Raw genomic sequence first — 14,192 nt, 5'->3', positions numbered from 1 at the left:
GTGCTTGAGTCTTTATAGCTATATAAAAAGTCTGGAATTTCTGTGCAGTCCAAGAAACAGGCTGATGATCATCAGGCTGTAGCCTACTTAGGGTGTGTTCGGATCTGACTAAGGGGGATGTGAGTCAGCCTACACAAAAGCATCAGGGAATATTTTAGCATTTCCATTTTTTTGTTGCTCTGACCTCATAGAGCAGTGAAATTCTAAAGGAGGAAAAGGTTAATCCAACTTCCTCTTTCCCTGGCAAAAGCCTTGTGAACATTGCAGGGAGGTGTGTGGTCATTTTTCTAAGATACACTATCTTTATTTCCTCAAATTGAATGTATGAATTAGTGATGGAAGGAAAGAGCTCAAGGAATGTCATTTCAGATGAAAGTGTCCATTAACTTCAGTGGGTTTGCTCCAATCTAAACCTGTGTGTCCATGCTCTGTTGTCCTGTTGGTGATGCTTCTGTTAATTTGAACATGACTGATCTGAAGACCAAATACAATACTGTCAATATCTTTGCGCAAATACCTTTGTTCACAGCATGTGAGTTTCTAGACTGTTTATGGTTTGTAATGAGGCCTGGTGATTCAAGCATAATAGTTTGAAGACCTCTGTTTCTGACCCAGCTGACTGATACTTGAAAGAAGAGGGGGATTCATCCCTTTCTGAATCATTACTCAGTTTTTCCATCAGCATGGGTGTCCAGGATGGACTGTAATAACCTTATTACAGTTCTAGCCATACCCAGACTGTAACACTAGTTAGCTGTGTCCTGGAAACTTCTTCGCTTTTCTGTAGGGAATAATTCTATTGGGTGGAACAAGTCATCTTATACAGATAATGTTTGGCTATTCTCACTTCTGGAACTGAATGAGAGTCACAAATTCCTCACGTGGACTGGATGTTTTCTGCCCAAGTTGTTGGCAAGAGAACATGCTACTAGAGTACTGGTACTGGAGCCATGCAGGAAAGGTCTCTTACGTGCTAAAGCTTGAATTCTGCTGGTTCACCTGATTTATAGCAAGTCTGAACTTGTGTTCTCATGACAAAAAGATGCTGGCCAGTATTATTGCTCAATTCATTGCAAATTTAGTTTACAGCTTTCTAGGTATGTGTAATTGTTGCAAAAATCAGTCTATACCTTCAGTGCAAGTAAGGCCCGAGTTTTTCTGGTCTGAGACTTATTCAGCGGGCTACAGAAAATAAACATCTAAGTGGAGCATAAATAATTATTTTGTGACCAAAGCGTCTGTGGTGTGTGCGCTTTTAGGTTTGGGTATGCTTTATTTACTTACGGAGGCTCGTGTATTCAGATGGCAAAGTCTGAAGACTAGAACTGCCGGAAGGGGTGCTTCTGTGCCCTGCTGGACTGTTTGTTTTATTGTAAATATCAAACTGTTGATATTTCTGTAACTGATGTTTAGCAATGCAGTTGCTGGTGAGAGTGCACTGGACAGGATGGCATGTGGCCTTGGAGGAAAACTTGTTTTACCTATGATTAAAGAACATATTATGCAAATGCTTCAGAATCGTAAGTAACTGGTTTTTGTTTGGGGTTTTTTTTAACATTTCTATCCTTTCTGGGAACTTGGATACCTCTTAAATCTTCCTGTTTAGCTACTTAATATATTTTATACACTTCGACTTTTGATTTCAGTAGCAAAAACTGTAAATGCTGTGGACTTGGAAGTTTATACCTTTTCCTAGACTGGGATTTATTAAACTTATGTATAGCACATTACAACTTTTTGCTGGACCATGGGCAGCTGCATGGAGATGTCAAAACCAAAACAGTACATTTTTTTAAACTCGGTCTGTGAATTAAAGAGAAATAAGGGAAGACTTTTTTCTTACTTTATAATGTTCTCTCTAAATCAATATGTGATGCCCCACAGTATCTTAAGTGTGCCTAAACTGCCACCTGTTATTCTGTAGCTCTTTCTTCTTCTGTAGCTCTGCATTTAAGTTAAGTTTTAATACATTACAGTTCATAGAGGAACGCTTTTTCTTTTTTTTTCCTGGAATTTTATAGACCAAAATACAGCAGAGGTCTGTGGTAGTCTGGCTGTGTTTTGATATGCTGATTTTAGTATTTGTTTCATGAAGTGGTTCCATGTGTTCTTATCAGTTGCTTTGTATGCTTCTATTCCTCTTAAAATACCTGTAATGCTTGCTCAGGCAATCATTCAAAAAATATTGTGAGTTTGCTGCATACACTTTCAATTGACCTGTGCTTTGAGCCTTCCAAGTAGAAGATAATGCAAAAGTTCTGGCTACTTTTCCTACCTTAATGATTTAAAACCCAGTCCAAGAAAGATTGTCACCATATTGGGTATGGAATATAGGGCTGCTCAAGGTACCACCTGCAGAGTGTGAACACTTACAAAGTCTGTTTCAAGTGTTTTGGTAAAGAAGGTTTTGTTCTGAAAGCAGATTAACCTGACCTTTCCAATGTTAATAGCTTCAAGGCTAGCAAATGCCTAGTTGTGTAGTACTCACAGAAAGATGTGGAGTTCAGTGGCTGTAAGACCTGACTCCTGTGAAGGGGAGAAGTCATGCAGTTGATGCCTGATACTTTCTTTCTGCTGGGTCAGAGCTTTGCATAACCATTAGTACTCTTTGGCAAAGGGAAATGCAATAGATAGTTTGGTTCAGAGGCTCACTGGTAGGGATTTGGGGGAAAGGATGAAGACATTTAGATTAAAACATCATCGATACTCTCAGAAATCAAACTTCCCCTTCTATCCCCACCGCTTTTCTCACAAATGTTTATTGAAATAATTTAAAATTTCTGGGTAGCCAGATGGTTCAAACATGATTGCGTTTCATATTAATTTCAAGTCTGGAATGCATGCTAATAGTAATACAACAAGAGTAGCAAGAGGTGCAGGCTTAACTAGGAGCATCCAATGGACTTAAGTAGCAGCAAAATAAACTGCTTTTTCACTGTACCTTCTGTCAAAATGATACTTCATCTCATCCTGATCAAACAGAAGCTTAAGTGTCAGGATTCCAGTGCTCTGAACAGTGGTGCTTTCCATTCCAGGAATTTAATACATTACCAGCAATAATGAAATCTTGTATTATTTTGGGAAAGAAGTTCTGTTGCATGCTTTTCCCACAGGTCGTTTGATAAACCTGTTTGTTCTTCTGGATCCCTTTTCTGTAATCCCCGTGGTTTCTAGCACAGGGAAAGATTTTGTAAAAGTAAATTAATAAAAGAAATTGGAGTATCTCATATGGTTTCCCTGGCCTGAAGAAAAAGGAGAGGAGTGTGAAAGATCCATTTCAACAATACCCACCAGCCTGAGAATAGGCTAATAGGACTTGGAGGGAGGGAAGGCTTTACATCCCTAAATGGAATGTTACTGTTCTTAAACAGTCTTGGGGAGGCTGCTGAAAAGTTTAGTTCTGGTTATTTGTTTCAAATTTAGATATTGTTTGGTTCACAAGACCTTTTTCCCTTCCTGACCTAAAGAGGAAGGTATAGGCTGTTTTGATATAATTTAAAAAAAAGGGGGGGGGGGGTGGGGCAGGGAGGGAGAAGAAATACTGTCTTGATGTTTTCCTGATTAGCTCATTTAATAAAAATGCAGTTCCCAGGTTTTAGTACCATGTACATGCTTGTATCAGCAGTTTAGAATTCTTTTTTTCTAGGTCTGGATTTGGCCTCGATTAGATACTCAAATTTTCGTGCATCTCTGGAAGTATGTGTGAGGAAAAGTGAAAAGTATTTAACAAATCAAGTAGATGCATCAATTTCCCTTCCCTCTCCTATTCTTCACTCTTCCTCCTCCTGTCCCATCCCCCCCCAAAAGGTGATTCTTCTTTGTGGTGCTTTGTAGTTTCCAAAATGAATAAATACGTATTTATTTTCCTTTTACTCATCTGTAGCTGACTGGAAATACAGGCATGCTGGCTTGATGGCGCTCTCAGCCATTGGAGAAGGTTGCCACCAACAGATGGAGGGAATTTTAAATGAGATAGTTAATTTCGTTTTGCTATTCCTTCAGGATCCTGTGAGTCTAATTCAATTAATTATTTCAAAATGTTTTCATTTCTGCTGTCATGACTACTTGTTAACTATTTGAGGGAAATACTTTTTCAGCATCCAAGAGTAAGATACGCCGCTTGTAATGCCATCGGACAAATGGCAACTGACTTCGCGCCTGGTTTTCAAAAGAAATTTCATGAGAAGGCAAGTAGTGGAATAGTCAAAAAAAAAAAAGTGGTAAAACTATGTCCCTTTCAGAAACCTGTTTTTCTGAAAATAAACACTTCTGTTTCAGGTAATAGCAGCTCTTCTGCAAACCATGGAGGATCAAGGCAACCAGCGTGTTCAAGCCCATGCAGCTGCAGCACTCATAAACTTCACTGAAGATTGTCCCAAGTCACTGCTTATCCCATATTTGGATAATCTAGTGAAGCACCTTCATTCCACTATGGTGATAAAATTACAAGAGGTATAATATACTGAACAAATTGCTTCACGGAGGGTTATCTGTGACATATGCAAAATAAGTTTAGCTGAACTAAGATGTCAGAAATAAGCCAGTAGACATATCTGCTGATGTTGTTATGAACAGACAAGAATTAGGATACGTACAAGAGAGTTTTTTAGATTTGGCATGCTTTTAAGTAAAATATGTGCTTTAGAAATATAACACTTTATTCTTCCTCTTTCCAAGTTGATACAGAAAGGCACTAAGCTAGTTTTGGAGCAAGTTGTGACTTCAATTGCATCAGTTGCAGATACAGCAGAGGAGAAGTTTGTTCCCTACTATGACTTATTTATGCCCTCTTTAAAACACATTGTTGAGAACGCTGTTCAGAAGGAATTAAGACTTCTACGAGGAAAGACTATTGAATGCATCAGCCTAATTGGTCTTGCTGTTGGTAAAGAAAAGGTAAGCTTATATCTTATCTAATGGCCTAAATATATTTTAAAGCACCTTTGTTTTCTGTGGTGTTAACACTGAATTCATATATTAACTTGTTAAACATAGAACTATGTTGTTCCTGGTTTCTGTGTTTGTCTTCATGTTTTCATTTCTGAGGTAACTGTCTTGCTGTTTAGATTCACAGATTCAAAACAGAATCTTATGAAAATGTTACAGCTTAAGTTATTCTTGTCATATTGAACAATGTTGAAAACAAGTAGGTTTTTTGCCGTAAGAGAAATACTGGAGCATCTCATTTAGGCAGTGTCAGAATGTCAGGTAAAATGTATGTAGTTAAAAGGAAACTTAGCATTGGTTTTTTGTATGTCGATGCCTGAAAAAGTTTAAATGTACTCGTAATAGAACTTGATGTACTTGTTTATCATGAGACTCGATGTATTTAGCAGGATTTTTTTTGTTGATGGTAAGTTGGTTAAAATGTGTCTCTGTAAAAGTACCAAGAAAGAACTGTGAAGGACTATATAAAAGTCTAAGTGGTGCTCTCATAGCAACTTCACGTCATGGTTTACAGATTCTCATTTTATTGAGTGAAGAAAACAAAAAAATCACACTTTATAATAAAATAACGTGAGGTACACAGTACGAAAATACTAATAGCCCCGAAATTATCGGCCCTTTCCTTTGACTTAGAAGGACTACCAGTAAACTTACCATTCATGCAACTAAATTTTAAACAAATTTTAAACATAACTGATGTTTAATAAATTATTCTTGGAGGACTACTGGGAACGTGGGGATTGAAAAGAGGATAGGTGTAACGTCATTGGGGCATCTGATGCGACCTGAAATGTTACTGACGCATGAGTAAGTAGCTCATGCTGTCAGCTTTCATCACAGTTCCATAAAGGAGTCAAAATAGTAAGGAGGGCATCTGGGGAAGTTAGAATTGTCAGAATATTTTTTGTGAGTATTAGTATTTATTTGTGACGTGTTTTATTTAAATAGTCCTCTGCTTTCAAGTATATGATTAGAGGTACAGTGAAGCATAAGACAAGAATGACTTGGTGATACTTCCAGAAAAAGAGCTTGTGTTTTCACTTTTAGCCATGTTTCAGTCTATTTCCAGCTTTAGGTTGTGTCTTGATAGTGTGTTGGACATAAATGCTCACCTAAATTATTTGGTGTTAAGTCTCAGAAATGTACCCTTTTAATTTGCCTTTAAAAACATAGTTGTTTCCTATATCTAGTTTATGCAGGATGCATCAGATGTAATGCAGCTGTTATTGAAGACACAAACAGATTTCAGTGATCTAGAAGATGATGATCCACAGGTATGTTAAAATTGTCTCTTTATAGTGTGTAGCTCATTGGTTAGTATTAAAAATTTTCTTTGTACATGTGACATTCCCCCCCATGTAATTACACCTTCAGACTAGTTGTTCAACATGTCTTACAAAAATTGAGATTGATTGCCCTAAGATGGCCTTAGAATCTTTCACAGAGTGGTGTTTAGGAAATGAGACTTGCAGGGCCTATATTTGCTGAAGAAACTTCAGCATGTGGATAATCGTTCCTTGTCTATTAGTAACTACTTTGTTTGGCATTGTATGACCTATTCCCTTGCTGTCACCTTCTTATAAATAGTTCAACAAGACTTGTTAGACAGCTGTTCTGATGAGTGGAGAGCTATTTTGACTTGTGCATCTGAAAATAAATACTCCTCTGAAAACACAGTACTGCACTCTTTTTTGCTTTATTTGCTATTTTCAGGAACGTGGCTCAGTATCATTTAAATTCAGGAAATTATTCATTTCAGAAAGACATTTACTCTAAGACAGTCATGATTGCATTACAAGTACATCTTATGCTGTCACATTTTTACATGTATAGCAACTTTGATCAGAGGTACTGTCAATGTGTTGTTACAAATAAAGACTTGGGACAGGTCTTTTGAAGATGCATTTTTATATGGATTGCATATTGTATGAGTTGTTCTCTTTGAAATAAGTTTTATGCACTACTGACAAATTCTTTTAAAAAGTCCTATTGTATAATGTTAGTCCTTTATGCTTTTCGTTTAAGTATGCATTAAAATAAAATGTGGGACATGAAAATTCTGACTGTTCTCTTACAGATTTCTTACATGATCTCAGCATGGGCTAGAATGTGTAAAATTCTTGGAAAGGAATTTCAGCAGTACCTTCCTGTTGTCATGGGACCTTTAATGAAGACTGCATCCATTAAACCTGAAGTAGCTCTTTTAGACAGTAAGTTTAAGATAGTGTTTTGCTTGAAAAAATACTGAAATAAATGATTTTGTAGCACTTAATCTTCCCCCCCCCTCCCCTCTGTATAACAGCACAAGATATGGAGAATATGAGTGATGATGATGGTTGGGAATTTGTAAACCTAGGAGATCAGCAAAGTTTTGGAATTAAAACTGCAGGCCTTGAAGAAAAAGCAACTGCATGCCAGATGCTGGTGAGTAGTAGGACAATTTTGGTGATCTATGTATTGCTGGACAATCGAGTCTGAAGCCAAAACCTGTAAGGAAAATATTCTTTATAGTATCAACTGAAAGTTCTGTTTTTCTTTGGGTGGTAGTGTTAAGTTTGGATTTCAGACGCTTTGTGTGGTTTACTTGATTAAACATAGTTTCTTTAGTTTGGAGCTTCAATTTTTGAGATGAACAGGTAGTTTTCCTTTGTTAGCAAAACTTTGAAGGAATTGGAGATGTTAAAGAGTAGTTCCTTTTTGCAAATACTGATGTTTCTGAATTGGGTTTAAAAAATACACACATGTACTGAGTGAGAACTGATGATGCTATCAGGGTTTCTTAAAGTACCACAGTGGATGGAGTAGGTAAATGGATTATTGCATGTATTCTTAAAATAAATTAAAAAAAACCCTTAAACTTCTAACAATCTTTCTCACCATTACAAAGTTGAAAAATACTAGTAACAGCATTTTCCCTTAAAGGTGGCACTTCCATGCTTTGTGTTTCAGGTTTGCTATGCAAAAGAGCTAAAAGAAGGATTCGTGGAGTACACAGAGCAAGTTGTAAAGCTGATGGTTCCCTTGTTGAAGTTTTATTTCCATGATGATATCCTATGAATGAATTCTACTGTGAAAATGGAAACTTAGTTGGGAAGAATCAAAATAGTGCTTGCTGTTTTCCTAAATGAATTGAAAGTGTTAGTGTTAAAATATTCTGTTGCTTTATAGCTGAAATTGTTTCTGAGAACGTTGTTTTACGCACTGTTGTAGGCAATCCTACTTTTTTCCCCAGTTTCTTTTTAAATAAGCATGTCTATAATGTTAAAAGCAAATAGTAGAGGAAGTGATGTTTGTGTCAACAAAGTGAAGGAGAACTTGAATAGCTTTTCTGTCATAGCCTGAAACAGCCTTGAAACAACTTTTAAATAGCAAGAAGTTTAATTTTCCTATGATCTTAATCGGTATCTAATTAAGAAATCAAATGCACTGGACTGTAATGAAAAAAAAAACCAAACCAATTTCTGGTAGAAAACTAGTGACTTCGTTATGGTGATGGGTGCTTGTATTCTAAGCACTTTATGTTGGTATTGATTGTTTTATTTCCTTAATAATGAAACGTGTTCGAGTGGCAGCAGCAGAGTCAATGCCTCTCCTTCTTGAATGTGCTAGAGTTCGTGGCCCAGAGTATCTCACACAGATGTGGCACTTCATGTGTGATGCACTCATCAAAGCCATCGGGACAGAACCAGATTCAGATGTTCTCTCAGAAATAATGCATTCTTTTGCAAAGGTAACTTTCTCCCTTACAAATTTTGTGGTGTTACTGTTCGTAGCTTTTCTTGGTAAGAAAGAACATGTGTTTGATGCTCATTTAAATGGCTGGAAGAAATACAAGGCTTTCTCTACATTAATTTTGTTTGACTATAAATGTTGTTAGAGCTGATTGAAACACTTAGTTGTACTTCTTTTGCAAGAACAAAAATACGGAAGTATTAACCTGAAATATTTACCAGATTTGTTCATTTTAACTACAAACCATAAACTGAAGTTATGTGCATGAAATGTACAGTGGTACTGTGCCTTACTTGTATAATATGAGTATTGATTACAGTATGAATGTTCTATTAGTATTATTTCTGCTAGTGATCACTTGGAGCATGTATTAAAATTCTCTATGTGCTTAGATTTCATTGACACTGCTCATGGAACTTGGGTAAAGCTGAAAAAATGATCATTTTATTTCACTAGTGCATTGAGGTAATGGGAGATGGATGCCTTAACAATGAACATTTTGAAGAACTTGGAGGAATATTGAAAGGAAAACTAGAAGAGCACTTTAAAAATCAAGAATTAAGACAGGGTAAGTTAACACAAATTCCTTTTAACATGTGATAATGGCTATTCTTTAAAGCAGAATCCCTGATAATGTCTGAACACACAAAAAAAGTACCTAGTTCAGATTTCTTTAATTTGCATATTTATGTAAGGTAATTGGGCTTTGAAACAACAGAATCCATGAATTATATTTATAAGCTCTGGGAGGATGAAGATGGCATCATTTGCAGAAATACTGTAGTTTAATCAAAAGTTGGACAGATTTACTTGAAGACAGTGGACGTCTTGTGGTGTCACTTCTGTGGGTTTTTCTCCATCTGGAGTCTTTGCATTTTTCTTAAAGCAGTGGTAGTTTCTTATTTCTACACGCTTTTCTTGTCCTTGTGGACAAGTTGGTGTGTTTATTTCATGTGCTTTTACACATTCTTAAACTGAGCTGTCTCATTATACTTCTTGTTTTTCTGTGAAAGCTCTTTGAAGCTTCTTAAAGACGGAAAATTCCTGTTGCATCTTCAGCTACCTTTTCCTGTTTTCTAAATATGTTTCTGCATCATTTTTTCCCTTTCACAGGCTTCTTATGCACTTGTAGAATGTAATGGTTTAATATTTGTTTTTTAATGTAGTGAAAAGACAAGATGAAGACTATGATGAACAAGTTGAAGAGTCATTACAAGATGAAGTAAGTTGGTTTGGGGAGTTTTCCACTCTTAAAGCACCAGGATGGAAACACATTACACGGATATGCTATGCTACTCAGTTAAAGTATAGTGCATCCTCAGAATTATTTCTTCCTGGAAGGATGTTCTGTTACCGTATTTGTTCAAAACTTCCAGTAAGAAATGGGTCACACTACATGTGTGGATTAGAAAATACGAAAGGTTTCCTTGTCCAGTATACCTAAGGAAGAAGTTCAGGATATAGCTCTTCATTTTCTTCATCCTCTCAAATGACTCTTAGATGACTTTTAAATAGTCTGCTGTCAAATGCTGTATCAGTGATAATCTAAGGCCTAGCCCTGCTGACGTGCTTTTTCTTTATTCCTTATGACCTAAGCGGCTCTTAACCTTGAGCATACCTCTGATACCTAGACCTCTGATGTGTCAGGTCAGGAGCCTGTCTCAAAAAGAATAGACCTAAAATAGTATCAAAGGAGGACAGCAAGATGAATAGCTGGCATAATGCGTTTGCTTATGAGAGAATTCCGAAGTGACTGCTTACCTGCTGAGATACTGAGCTGACTTTTTAGTTTGAAGTGGAGGTGACTGTAGGAGAGATACCATAGTTCTATTAAATCATTATCGGTATGGAGAGAGTAATAAAGAATGATAAGTCTCTGTTGCTTGTAACATGAGACATAAAGGATGCTCAGTAAATTTAAGAACTAGGAAATTTTTTTGCCACACAATGCAGGTGTGAAGGTTGTGAAATTGAATTTTGAAGCTTGTTTACATGAGTTTAACCTGTATGCAGACTTTAGAATATATCTTGGCAGATCACGCACCCATATGTAAATACTTCTGTAAATAACAATGCAGTTCTTGAGCGCCTTTCCTTTGGGAACATTAGGCCAGCATTCAAAAGGATAGATTTCTGGCACCTACATACTGCTTGGGATCAAAAAATAACAAAACTCAAGTTCTGAGCCAAGAGCCTTTCCTGATTTTTCTCCTTTTCTTATTTGCAATGTTTAGTGTTCGTTCTTGTAGACAGTGAGTTAGGCGGTTTGTTATCTTTTTCTTATGTGTCACTCTGTACTGATAATGAGAGAAAATGCTAGCAAACAGCAGTTTCAGAAAAGCTGAGTCCATACTCTGCAACACAGTTGCAAGGCATTTTTAAAAATGCTTTAATTTATATTTGACCTTGTGGTTTTTTTTTTTTTTTAAAGACTGCAAGGAAGACTTGTCTGCATTACCCTGTCAAAGTAGGAGTGGGACCAGAATGTCACTTGCCATATGGACAGAATTAACATATGGTAATGAGTAACATTTGGATATACACCTTTGGTCCCAGAATATGTTTATGTAACCTTTATCTCAAGGCAGTAGAAGTATAAGGGAGTACAGAAGTCATGAAAGATATTCAAACAGTAGTTTCAGTAAGATATCCAGATACAGCCCTTAGCTTAGGCAGTAACTAAACTGCTGATTTGACAGAGGGTAGGAGAAGGCATACACTAAGCAAGTGTTATGCTCCCTCCCCCTGAGCATCTGTTATCAGCTATCAGTAAACAGGCAATACCAGGCCAGGTGGACCTTGTGGTGTGCTGCAGCAGTTCTCTACCTCTATTTTCATTTGTCCGTATGTTTCACAGTTATTGCTTGAATTATGTCTTGACAATGCAGAAGTGTCTAACTGGGGAGGGTTTAAGTATCCAATTGTGGGCAGCTGTCTGTTGCATGAGAAATTTTTATTAGTTTCTCACTAGGACCAGAAACTAGCTGTATTCTGTTTTCCCTGCCTGTTAAACTGATTAAAGGAACCATCCTGAGTACAACAGAATTTGCTTTTAAACAAAGTTAAAGGGTTTTCCCAACACAAGTGTGTCCAGGGAACAATCCTCTCTTGTAGATATAATGTGAATTGATAGCTGAATCTGAGCTAAGGGTCTTTACTTCACCAGTTTGATGCATTAATTGGGCAAGGTGAAAAATGAAGTTATGTGGTAAGAGGAGAGGATTAATATTCCTTATATTTTTGCCACAGTCTTCTGTCACAGAGGCAGTTGTCCGTTTACTTTTTAATAAAAGGTTGTTGCAGTATCTGTAAGCTACGGAAGAGGAAAAGGGCCTTCTGTATTCTGTAAAGGATTGGAGCAGTAAATTTGCACAAGACAGTGTTTGCCTTGGTAAAATTTTTCTGTCCCTGAAACAAACCTTCAAGTCCTAGGTAATTAAGTACTAGTAATCGACTTACATTTTTAAGAAGGGTAAAAAGGAGGACCCTGGGAACTACCAACCAGTCAGTCTCACCTCTGTGCCCAGTAAGATCATGAAACAGATTTTCCTGGAAGCTATGTCAAAGCACATGGAAGACAGGGAGGTGATTAGAGACAGCTGACATGGCTTCACAAAGGGCAAATCATGCCTGACTGATCTGGTGGCTTCTATGATGGAGTGATTGCATTGGTGGATTAAGGAAGAGCAACTGATGTCATCTATCTTCTGTAAGACTTTTGACATGGTCACACACAACATCCTTGTCACTAAATTGGAGGGATACAGATTTGATGGATGGACTATTTAGCGGATCAAGAATTGGCTGGATGGCCATGTCCAAAGAGTTGTATTCAGTGGCTCAGTGTCCAAATGGAGATCAGTAACAAGGGGCATTCCTCAGGGGTCCGCATTGGGACCAGTACTATTCCATGTCTTCATTAACCACATAGGTAGTGGGATTGAGTGCACCCCAGCAGGTTTGTAGATGACATGAAGCCGAGTGGAGCAGTTGATGTGCTTGAGGGATGGGATGCCATCCAGAGGGACTTGGACAGGCTTGAGAGGTGGGACCATGTGAACCCTGTGAAGTTCAACAAGGTGAAGTGCAAGGTCCTGCACCTGGGTTGGGGCAGTCCTTAATCTCAATCCCTTCATCCCCTGTCTGTATTGATAGCAGCCCTGTGGAGAAGAACTTGTGAATACTGGTGCATAAAAAGCTGGACGTAAGCCAGCAATATGCACTTGCAGCCCGGAAAGCCAACCATGTTCTGGGCTGCAGAAAAAGAAGCATGGCCAGCAGGTCGAGGGAGGTGATTTCTACCCCTCTACTCCGCTCTGGTGAGACCTCACCTGGAGCGCTGCATCTGGCTCTGGAGCCCTCAGCACAGGAAAGACATGGAGATGTTGGAGCGGGTCCAGAGGAGAGCCACAACAATGATCCAAGGGAGCACCTCTCCTATGAGGCCAGGCTGAGAGAGTTGTGGTTGTTCAGCCTGGAGAAGAGAAGGCTGCGAGGAGACCTTATTGCGGCCTTTCAACAGATAAAAAGGGCTTATAAGAAAGGTGAAGAGAGACTTTTTACCAAGGCCTGTGCCTGTACCAAGGACAAGGGTTAATGGTTTTAAACTGAAAAAGGGTAGTTTTAGATAGAACATAAGGAAGAGGGTTTTTTATGATGAGGGTGGTGAGACACTGGAACATGTTCCCCAGAGAAGTTGTGGATGGCCCACCATTGGAAGCGTTCAAGGTCAGGTTGGATGGGGCTTTGACCAGCCTGACGTAGTGAAAGCTGTCCCTGCTCATGCAGGGGGCTTGGACTAGATGATCTCTAAAGGCCCCTTCCAATCCAAACCATTCTATGATTAGACCAAGAGTTGAAAAACAGTGGACTTAAAAGATTGGTTTTACAAAACTAAATCATGAAACAACTTTATTCCATTCGTTTCGAGACCTTAGCATTTCATGTGTCTTTTCAAACCTAAAGGTTTCTATGATTCCACGGTTTTAAAGATCGTTACTCTTAATGTGAGTTGTATCCTTTTCCTATCAGGATGACAGTGACGTTTATATTTTGACTAAAGTATCGGACATTTTGCACTCAATATTCAGCAGTTATAAGGAGAAGGTGCTGCCATGGTTTGAAAGGCTACTTCCACTAATTGTCAACCTAATTGTAAGTACCTTGCTTCCTTTTAATTTGACTCTGATTTTTTTTTTTTCTTTTTCTTTTCCTTCCGATGTGTAATAGGCCTTCCATGCTAGAATCTTAGAGAACTTGGTAGACAGAATGTAGCAATTATTGTTTTACAAAATAGAGGCAGTTCAAGGTTTATTCTGGATCAGGTGTGAAGTTGTTACCCTATGCTTTTTGAACAGCTGCACTGCTGTGCTACTTCTAATTTCTGTGTTGCGAGACCCAGGATCATTGACACACGCAACTATTTTAAGAAATTTAATTTGCCTGGGAGTGTCTGATACTCTCCAAAATGGATTTCAAGAAGAGGGCCAAAAAAGTGTTGCGGACTAGTGGGG

At 38.0% G+C, this 14,192-nt stretch overlaps 1 protein-coding gene across 1 annotated transcript in view; it reads left to right on the top strand.

The window, feature by feature from the left end:
• The window catches only part of IPO5 (importin 5), a 44,996-nt gene that overhangs the window by 22,189 nt on the left and 8,615 nt on the right, over positions 1 to 14,192 (top strand). The window contains exons 10-22 of the mRNA XM_075705877.1: positions 1,414 to 1,520; positions 3,884 to 4,008; positions 4,098 to 4,187; positions 4,279 to 4,452; positions 4,678 to 4,896; positions 6,138 to 6,221; positions 7,025 to 7,157; positions 7,250 to 7,371; positions 7,897 to 7,993; positions 8,505 to 8,677; positions 9,136 to 9,247; positions 9,846 to 9,901; positions 13,711 to 13,833. Of these exons, the coding sequence (XP_075561992.1) occupies positions 1,414 to 1,520; positions 3,884 to 4,008; positions 4,098 to 4,187; positions 4,279 to 4,452; positions 4,678 to 4,896; positions 6,138 to 6,221; positions 7,025 to 7,157; positions 7,250 to 7,371; positions 7,897 to 7,993; positions 8,505 to 8,677; positions 9,136 to 9,247; positions 9,846 to 9,901; positions 13,711 to 13,833 (1,615 nt within the window). The remainder of the gene's footprint in view (positions 1 to 1,413; positions 1,521 to 3,883; positions 4,009 to 4,097; positions 4,188 to 4,278; positions 4,453 to 4,677; positions 4,897 to 6,137; positions 6,222 to 7,024; positions 7,158 to 7,249; positions 7,372 to 7,896; positions 7,994 to 8,504; positions 8,678 to 9,135; positions 9,248 to 9,845; positions 9,902 to 13,710; positions 13,834 to 14,192) is intronic.

Source organism: Pelecanus crispus, chromosome 1 (genome assembly GCF_030463565.1).
Source record: "Pelecanus crispus isolate bPelCri1 chromosome 1, bPelCri1.pri, whole genome shotgun sequence".
Classification (NCBI taxonomy): domain Eukaryota; kingdom Metazoa; phylum Chordata; class Aves; order Pelecaniformes; family Pelecanidae; genus Pelecanus; species Pelecanus crispus.
This window is presented reverse-complemented; position numbering and strand designations above follow the sequence as displayed.